The 9,882-nt window shown below is 40.6% G+C and overlaps 2 protein-coding genes across 2 annotated transcripts; both read left to right on the top strand.

Moving 5' to 3' along the window:
- The first annotated feature begins 519 nt into the window (after positions 1–519).
- On the top strand, positions 520–5,700 carry LOC130075801 (zona pellucida sperm-binding protein 3-like). The gene is made up of 8 exons (XM_056240565.1): positions 520–1,081; positions 1,579–1,696; positions 1,741–1,875; positions 1,959–2,136; positions 2,283–2,400; positions 2,480–2,562; positions 2,637–2,725; positions 5,606–5,700. Exons 1-8 carry the CDS (start codon positions 635–637, stop codon positions 5,698–5,700), a joined length of 1,263 nt encoding a protein of 420 aa, XP_056096540.1. The 5' UTR covers positions 520–634.
- A 633-nt stretch (positions 5,701–6,333) lies between these two features.
- On the top strand, positions 6,334–8,738 carry LOC130075802 (zona pellucida sperm-binding protein 3-like). Its single transcript, XM_056240566.1, has 8 exons — positions 6,334–6,900; positions 7,396–7,514; positions 7,592–7,695; positions 7,799–7,976; positions 8,122–8,239; positions 8,320–8,402; positions 8,509–8,597; positions 8,668–8,738. The coding sequence occupies exons 1-8, from the start codon at positions 6,355–6,357 to the stop codon at positions 8,736–8,738; spliced, it is 1,308 nt and encodes a 435-aa protein (XP_056096541.1). The 5' UTR covers positions 6,334–6,354.
- Positions 8,739–9,882: the final 1,144 nt, after the last annotated feature.

A 9,882-nucleotide genomic window follows, 5' to 3' on the forward strand; every position in this document is an offset into this window, starting at 1 on the left:
ATGTTGTCAAAACTATCCCAGTTCATAAGGATCCGTGAAAACGACTAAAAACGCCGTATTCTGCTGCCAGGCCAGAAATTGGCAATGACACTTACTAAAGAAACACTACACACCTATAAACTGAACATGTAATACGCATACACATGATGTCAAAGTTATCATAAATTCATGTTTTTGTAGTTTACATGGAGACAATAATGATATTCTTTTAAATACTTGCACTTTGAAAGCAGTTTTCAAAATAGAAAGTGTGCCCCCAAAACACTGTTGTCATGTAAATGAACACAATGCATAAAAAGTTTTAGTTGAAAATGGTGTCATGTAAATACCCCCCTCAATGTGTCAGATAAGAGAGACATACAAAATTTGCAGAGCGGGGATGTCCCAGAGATGCAAAAACTTTACAGGTCCAGAGGAGAATCAAGGAGAATCAATTAAGGTAAAGGGGGTGGAGCCACTTTAATTCAAAGCTGTACAAAATGGCAAAGCCAAGCACTGGTGTGTGTTGTGGTGTTTGTGTCAAAGTTTGTTAGGATGGGGTTCTTGAAAGGTGTGTTAATGGTGGTTTTGGTGGTTGCATTTGATCTGCCTGATGTCTGGGGAAGTTTGAGGTACAGTCAAAAGTCCAAGAAGCATGGGGCCAAAATCAGATCCAGCTTCCAGAAGTCCTGGCCTTTCCCCTCTAGGGCTCTGGAACCCTTTGCAAGTGGCTTCTCAGTTTCAGAGTCCTTTGGGTCCTGTCTCCAAAAGCCTTGCGCAAGAGCCTTTTGGCCTTCAGGAGAAGCAGCTGTTGCAGGGTCCAGTGAAGCCTTTGGATTGGAGGTATCCCGTCGTTCCCGAGGTGCAGAGTGAGTTAGCGGTGGACTTCCAGTTGAGGCAACCCGTGACTCCCAGCAGTGTAGCGGTTCAATGCGGCGAGAACCGGGTCCTTGTAGAGGTCCAGCAGGACTTTTTCAGCAATGGTCAGTTGATCCAGACAACTGGTCTGTCTTTAGGTGGATGTCCTGTTGTTGGTCAGGATCCTGGGGCAAGAGTGCTCATCTTTGAGTATGAATTACAGGACTGCAACAGTGTGCTGATGGTAAGAACTCATAAATCTTAATGGGTTATTTGTTGTGGCAGAGGATAGACAAAATCTTTCAAGGAAAGTCAATTAACTTGGTTGTCATATTTGCAATGCCAGGGCAGTTAAGGCCAAGTACTATCTATTTTAATGGAGAAATCCTGAGTCTTCAAACTACTTTCTGTTAAATAACACTTCAAACCAACATGTAATGTAAACTATCCCATGAATGGAGCTTAAGAAACAAGAACAACAGTTTTGCCACTATTAGAGCACAAGAGTTAGGTTTTTACCCTAAATGCCCTGGCATGCACAGAAAATGTGCATGTTCAATCATAAGTGCATGTCTCCAAAACATTGACTAACTATGGCTACACTGGAGCTTCTGAGGGCAGCTTTGGTGATTGAGGAATTCCACAGTGCACCTCCTCCCCTTCATAGCAATATGAGTGCACAGTCTTGGTATATGTGCTTTCTTTGGGATGACCCTCTTGGTAACCACAGTCTTTTTACAGATGAACGAGGATGCGCTCGTCTACACCTTCTCTCTTACCTACACCCCAGAGGCGCTTGCAGGTACTCGATTACCCGGGCTGATGGTGCAATTGTTGGTGTTCAATGCCATTATCAAAGGTAAGTGATCTGTGACTTTATGCACTTTCTCATGCTACTTGGAGACCATTTAATGGGTACTTTCATGAACCGTAGGCTTCAGAATGTAAGCAGTGATGCCTTAAGGCCAATATGGGTCCCTTATGCCTCAACGGAGGCTGGTGAAGAAGTCTTGCTCTTCTCCCTGAAGATCATGATGGGTTGGTACAGGTTTTTTCTTTCCATAAAATAACCTTTACCCTTGCTATTGTGGCTGTGTCTAAAATGTTTTTTTTTTGTATAGATGACTGGTCCTATCAGAGGCCTTCATACTCCTATTTCCTGGGTGGTGTTATTAACATCGAGGCATCTGTGAAGCAGTACAATCATGTGCCTCTGCGTGTGTTTGTGGACCGCTGTGTGGCCACTCAAGTACCTGATGTGAACTCCCTTCCAAGATATTCCTTCATTGAGAATCATGGGTACAGTATGGCTCTAGATGCTATAGGGCTGATGTTTTGGTTGCTTTTTGTAACTACTTTGTCACCGAGTCATGGGTGACGGGTCTAGTTGCTTGATGCTCTACAGTTGACATTCATGAGTTGCTCTTTGTGATTTTTGTCGTCAGGTGCTTTGTAGATGCCAAAACTACAGCTTCCAGCTCCCGCTTCATGCCTCGGTCCCAGGTTGACAAGATCCAGTTCCAGCTGGAGGCGTTTATGTTCCAGGAGGGCAACAGTCCTTCTGTATGTGCTATGTATATCATGTGTCAATTTGACGACTCCTCCCATCTGCTTTGGTTTTGTGACTTGTCATCCCTTGCAGATCTACATAACATGTGTTCTGAAGGCAACTATTGCTTCTGCACCCAGTGATGCTCAGCGGAAATCCTGTTCCTTTGCCAATGGGTAAGTTGTGTTTTTTTGTTTGTTTAGACTGACTTTGCTCATGTTAAAGGATCCATGTCTTTGGTTTGTTGCAGGTGGTTTGCTGCTGATGGAATCGACCAAGTTTGTGGTTGCTGTGACTCAACATGTGGTCCTGATGGTCTTGCTGCTTCTCCCTATGGAGGTTGGTTGCTTTTACTCTTTAAGGTTTCTTTTGAGGTTCAAGTTGGGCTCTAACTTGGCTTTTTTTTTTCAAGGCATTCAGTGGGAAGGCAAGGCGTCACTTGGTCTTGTAATGGTTCAAGAGCAAAAGCGAGGTTCTCAATAAAACTGACAAACCAATCCCTGCTTGTATCTGACTTGTCATTTTGCTTTGTCTGGTTTAACAGAGTTTTCAATTGGAAGTGCCTCATTCTGCCAATTTGGTGAAACTGATATTCCTACTCTAAGTCCCATATAGTCTAGAATCCTTTGGTTGCATGCTATATGTGAGTTTAAAAGGTTCATTTTCCAATTCTCTATGGAGAAAACTACGTCAGTACCTTTGCAAGTCCCATATAGCCTGCAACCAAAGGGTTCCAGGCTGTATGGGACTAACAAAGATAATTTTAAAATGAACCTTTTAAAGGCCGCTAGTGTAAGACCAAGGTTAATTATGAAGCCGTTTGTTTTTAAACTAGATTTCCTGGTAAAGACTACCAATAATGCTCTTGTTTTTGGCAAGCAAATATTTCCAAGAATGCCTTGTCCCATGAAGCACTGCAGATGTAATTGAGTTTGTGTCCCATTTTGCTGTGCTCTGTGTTTCTGCATATTTTGAAAATTGTTTATCCGCTTCCACTGAAGTTTGATAACATTAAATTTATAAAACCTGTTGAGACCATGGACCATATTTCAACCCAAAAATTATGACTTGAAGACAATGAAGCTTAGTTTATAATGTCACCACTCTTGTTGTACTAAATGCACACTTGTAGTATACTTTAAATCTTAGAAGTACATTTAATAAAAAAAAAAACTGTAGGCTACTTAAGGTGCAGTAAGTGATTTCTTAGAAACACTGAAAGTGACTTTCTGACTATTAAAATATTTCAATACCGCCAGCCTAATTTAGGTTATAGCCCTCCATTATGCTCCACAACCAAGCAAGTTTGTTGTTGGTGTAAAATGGCATCATACAAGGTCAGAAAATGCCCCAAATTAATAATTCAAGATGTGTATTTCCCTTGTATGAGTTATTGTTTTTGTCTTTATAACATAATACAGTTAAGCAATATCAGAAGCAAAAGTGCTTTTCCGAATACCAGCATTATTGTGATTGATTATTAAACTGTTGTATAAAATAAGTTAATTATATTAATTGACGATATTAGACGACATTGTCAATTTTGACTTATTTTGCCAATTACATTTTTTAAAAGCAGAACGTTTGCGTTTCCCAGCAACAGTGTTTCATTATTGAACGATTCAGCATTTTTGGATGAAATGGGTGAGTCAATGACCCATTCATAAAGACAGTGACTGCATCTGAAATCGCATACATGCCTACTATATTTGGTGAAAAAAACATGTGACTAAGTATGTCTGAATTCACAGTACTCATAAAAGAGTAGGTGAAAGAACCCGGAGGATCTACTACTTCCGGTGAGATTCTGAAGAGTGCATATGATGGACACTTTACTGCGGCATAAAAAGAGGATTTGTGAATGGCAGTGAAGTGACAACTGATGCTTGAAGGTCACATGACAATAACAACATGGTGGATGTAGTACATATGGATTTTATTCATACTACACACACACTCATACTACACAGTACATAATTTTAGAAGTGGTTAAGTAATTACTTAATTACTCAAGAGAGTATCCCTGCATTTCAATGTCCATACTATCCATCCTAAACAGTATGTGAGATTAACGTAAGTGTGTCCCAAAGCATAGTATGTTAAGAGTATGCCAGAAGTCCCCAGATGGTCTACTTTTTCCGGTTGATTTTCGAAGTGTGGATCCGTGCTCACTATAAAGGCTAATATTGCCCACAAACCCATTGCGCTTTGGTGGAGGAATGACAAACCTGTGTAAAATGTGTTAAACTATAACATAAAGGATTATGCACGAACGACGGTGAGAGGTTAGATAAAGGTTTGAGTGACTAATCAAAGTTTAACTTGATAAAAAAATATATATTTAATGCAATCTGTGTTATATTTCATCTGCAATAACAATGTGGACTTTTATAAAGATACATTTGGCCATTAACTTTTATATGCATCATTATGCGTTAATATGAGAGTTCTCCGCACGAAAGACCCGCGACTGCAGATCAATGTGCTACTGCATTTCTCTCCGATACAGTAGGAAATTAAATTAAATTAAACGTGTAGGATTTTAACGGTGACAAGATGATTGACAGACCAGTTTACTGTGACAGGATGCGACAGAGAGCAACCGTTAAAGACGCAATTGTATGACGTGATAGTATCTCCCAAAGCTTGTCTACTTTTTGCTACACACTCAAAATTATCTACTTTTTCTTCACGAAAAGAGTACATACTTTTAGGGTGTAGTATAAGTAGGTGAATTGAGACATTAACTTGTCTGAGGAGCTTTAGCACTCTCTCCAGTGACCGTCCCTATACAGTTATTTTTGTCAGTCAGAGAAACAGGAAGTTCCCAAAAAAACGGACTTGCTTTATTTAATGACATATGCGGAGCTCAATCCGGATATCAGACAGTCTGGTATAAAGAGACTACATGTACTGACAAATAAAATAAATACACAATTGTGATAGCCTATATGATGTGTCTGATTTCTTCAAGCGGTCGTATTTACCACGTTTACTATGGTAATGCTTAGCGTGCATAGTCTTTTGCATCGCATATAAATATTTTTGCCTTAAATACGGTGATCAGAATCCACATCCGATCACAAACAGAAGGTATTCAAACACTCGCTGCTGTCTGAAAGTGAGTTTTGAGTCATCCAAAGGTATGAAGTCATCTGGCGCTGCCATCTCCTGACTCAGATAAACTCTGCCTCTGTTCATGACCACTCCTCAAACCAGAGCTGGCCCGCTTTGGACCAAGGTATTCGGCGGGCCAAAACACCCTGGCCGTTGGCCTCGAGGAAGCCCAGACGCTGATCAAGCCCCGGAAGTGACAGTGGAAAAGACACTGGCACGCAATAGCACTCCCGCTTTTAGCCCGACAGTGGAAACGCGGCAATTCTACTAAAAAGTTTTTCCTTCGCATTTTTTAAAAGTTTTGAGTACAGATAACAATGTTGTCAAAACTATCCCAGTTCATAAGGATCCGTGAAAACGACTAAAAACGCCGTATTCTGCTGCCAGGCCAGAAATTGGCAATGACACTTACTAAAGAAACACTACACACCTATAAACTGAACATGTAATACGCATACACATGATGTCAAAGTTATCATAAATTCATGTTTTTGTAGTTTACATGGAGACAATAATGATATTCTTTTAAATACTTGCACTTTGAAAGCAGTTTTCAAAATAGAAAGTGTGCCCCCAAAACACTGTTGTCATGTAAATGAACACAATGCATAAAAAGTTTTAGTTGAAAATGGTGTCATGTAAATACCCCCCTCAATGTGTCAGATAAGAGAGACATACAAAATTTGCAGAGCGGGGATGTCCCAGAGATGCAAAAACTGTACAGGTCCAGAGGAGAATCAAGTATAATCAATTAAGGTAAAGGGGGTGGAGCCACTTTAATTCAAAGCTGTACAAAATGGCAAAGCCAAGCACTGGTGTGTGTTGTGGTGTTTGTGTCAAAGTTTGTTAAGATGGGGTTCTTGAAAGGTGTGTTAATGGTGGTTTTGGTGGTTGCATTTGATCTGCCTGATGTCTGGGGAAGTTTGAGGTACAGTCAAAGTCCAAGAAGCATGGGGCCAAAATCAGATCCAGCTTCCAGAAGTCCTGGCCTTTCCCCTCTAGGGCTCTGGAACCCTTTGCAAGTGGCTTCTCAGTTTCAGAGTCCTTTGGGTCCTGTCTCCAAAAGCCTTGCGCAAGAGCCTTTTGGCCTTCAGGAGAAGCAGCTGTTGCAGGGTCCAGTGAAGCCTTTGGATTGGAGGTATCCCGTCGTTCCCGAGGTGCAGAGTGAGTTAGCGGTGGACTTCCAGTTGAGGCAACCCGTGACTCCCAGCAGTGTAGCGGTTCAATGTGGCGAGAACCGGGTCCTTGTAGAAGTCCAGCAGGACTTTTTCAGCAATGGTCAGTTGATCCAGCCAACTGGTCTGTCTTTAGGTGGATGTCCTGTTGTTGGTCAGGATCCTGGGGCAAGAGTGCTCATCTTTGAGTATGAATTACAGGACTGCAACAGTGTGCTGATGGTAAGAACTCATAAATCTTAATGGGTTATTTGTTGTGGCAGAGGATAGACAAAATCTTTCAAGGAAAGTCAGTTAACTTGGTTGTCATATTTGCAATGCCAGGGCAGCTAAGGCCAAGTACTATCTATTTTAATGGAGAAATCCTGAGTCTTCAAACTACTTTCTGTTAAATAACACTTCAAACCAACATGTAATGTAAACTATCCCATGAATGGAGCTTAAGAAACAAGAACAACAGTTTTACCACTGTTAGAGCACAAGAGTTAGTTTTTACCCTGAATGCCCTGGCATGCACTGAAAATGTGCATGTTCAATCATAAGTGCATGTCTCCAAAACATTGACTAACTATGGCTACACCGGAGCTTCTGAGGGCAGCTTTGGTGATGAGGAATTCCACAGTGCACCTCCTCCCCTTCATAGCAATATGAGTGCACAGTTTTGGTATATGTGCTTTCTTTGGGATGACCCTCTTGGTAACCACTGTCTTTTTACAGATGAACGAGGATGCGCTCGTCTACACCTTCTCTCTTACCTACACCCCAGAGGCGCTTGCAGGTACTCCGATTACCCGGGCTGATGGTGCAATTGTTGGTGTTCAATGCCATTATCAAAGGTAAGTGATCTCTGTGACTTTCTGCACTTTCTCATGCAACTTGGAGACCATTTATTGGGCACTTTCATGAACCATAGGCTTCAGAATGTAAGCAGTGATGCCTTAAGGCCAATATGGGTCCCTTATTCCTCAACGGAGGCTGGTGATGAAGTCTTGCTCTTCTCCCTGAAGATCATGATGGGTTTGTGCAGGTTTTTTAAAAATAAAATAAACCTTTAACCTTACGATTGTGGCTATATATATATATATATATATATATATATATTTTTTTTTTTTTTTTTCAGATGATTGGTCCTATCAGAGGCCTTCATACTCCTATTTCCTGGGTGGTGTTATTAACATCGAGGCATCTGTGAAGCAGTACAATCATGTGCCTCTGCGTGTGTTTGTGGACCGCTGTGTGGCCACTCAAGTACCTGATGTGAACTCCCTTCCAAGATATTCATTCATTGAGAATCATGGGTACAGTATGGCTCTAGATGCTATACGGCTGATGTTTTGGTTGCTTTTTGTAACTACTTTGTCACCGAGTCATGGGTAACGGGTCTATTTGCTTGATGCTCTATAGTTGACATTCATGAGTTGCTCTTTGTAATTTTTTCGTCAGGTGCTTTGTGGATGCCAAAACTACAGCTTCCAGCTCCCGCTTCATGCCTCGGTCCCAGGTGGACAAGATCCAGTTCCAGCTGGAGGCGTTTATGTTCCAGGAGGGCAACAGTCCTTCTGTATGTACTATGAATATCAGTTAATTTGACTTCTCCTCCCATCTGCTTTGGTTTTGTGACTTGTCTGTCATCCCTTGCAGATCTACATAACATGTATTCTGAAGGCAACTATTGCTTCTGCACCCAGTGACGCTCAGCGCAAGTCCTGTTCCTTTGCCAATGGGTAAGTTTTTTTTTTTTTTTTTTTTTTTTTTTTTTTTTTTTTTTTTTTTTTTTTTTTTGACTGACTTTGCTCATGTTAAAGGATCCATGTCTTTGTCTTGTTACAGATGGTTTGCTGCTGATGGAAACTACCAAGTTTGTGGTTGCTGTGACTCAACATGTGGTCCTGATGGTCTTGCTGCTTCTCCCTATGGAGGTTGGTTGCTTTTACTCTAAGGTTTCTTTTGAGGTTTAAGTTTGGCTCTAACTTGGCTTTTTTCTTCTAGGCATTCAGTGGGAAGGCAAGGCGTCACTGGGTCCTGTAATGGTTCAAGAGCAAAAGAGAGGTTCTCAATAAAACTGACAAACCAATTCGTGCTTGTATTTGACTTGTCATTTTGCTTTATGTCTGGTCTAACAGATTTTAAATTGGTAGTGTCTCATTCTGCCAATGTGGTGAAACTGATAGTTCTACTGTATGTTTGTAAGTCCCATATGGAACCCTTTGATTGCATGCTATATGGGACTTGAAGAGGTACAGAAGTTTCTCCATAGGGAATTTTAAAATGAACCTTTTAAAGGTCACTAGTGTAAGACCAAGGTTAATTGGTATACTTTTGAAACCATCAGTTTGTTGATTTTGTTTAACTAGAACACCTGGTGAAAACACTACCCATAATGCTCTTAAGAATTTGGCATGCAAATTCCAAAAGCGCTTTGCAAGGAACGCGTTGTCCCATGAAGCACTGCAGATGTAAATGAGTTGTCTTCCCTATCATATTCCTGTGATCTCAAAGTGTTTCTGCATATTGTGACTTGTTTGAAATCAACTTCCACTGAAATTTGATTACATGCAACCTGTTGGGCACATGGATTAGTTCACCCCTAAAAATTGTTTTGAAGAAATTGAAGCATAGTTTTTAATGTCAACACTCTTGTCTTACAGTTAATAGCTGTTCAAAGGCCCTTGTGAAAATGAAGTACACTCAATTGTACTAGATGTAAAGTGTACTTCAATTCTTTGTACACTTTAAAAAAAACTGTAGGCTACTTAAAGGTGCAGTAAGTGATTTCTGTGAAACGCTGTTAAAAGTGGAAGTAACTGACTTAATTTCAATCCAGCCTAATTTGGGTAATAGCCCTCCATTATGTGTAACAAGCATGCTTGTTTGTTGGTGTAAAATAGCATCATGCAAAGTCAGAAATGCCACCAGAATAAAGAATCCAAAATATGGATCATCCCTGTTGTATAATATAATTAAGCAATATCACACAAGCAAGAGTGCTCTTTTCTGAATACCAGCATTAGCCAGCGAAAATAATTAAAAAAGCAGAACGTTGAGTTTTGCAGCAACTGTTTCGTTCTTGAATGATTTGGCATTTTTAAACTAATCAGGTTGAGTCAATGAGCCATTCATAAAGACTGGCTGCATCTGAAATGGCATACTTTGTGAAAAATAGTACATGACAAAATAAGTGTGTGAATTCAAGGTACTCCTAAA

The sequence above is a fragment of the Rhinichthys klamathensis genome, unplaced genomic scaffold (assembly GCF_029890125.1).
Source record: "Rhinichthys klamathensis goyatoka isolate OS25496 unplaced genomic scaffold, OSU_Roscu_1.1 h1tg000603l_1, whole genome shotgun sequence".
Taxonomy (NCBI): domain Eukaryota; kingdom Metazoa; phylum Chordata; class Actinopteri; order Cypriniformes; family Leuciscidae; genus Rhinichthys; species Rhinichthys klamathensis.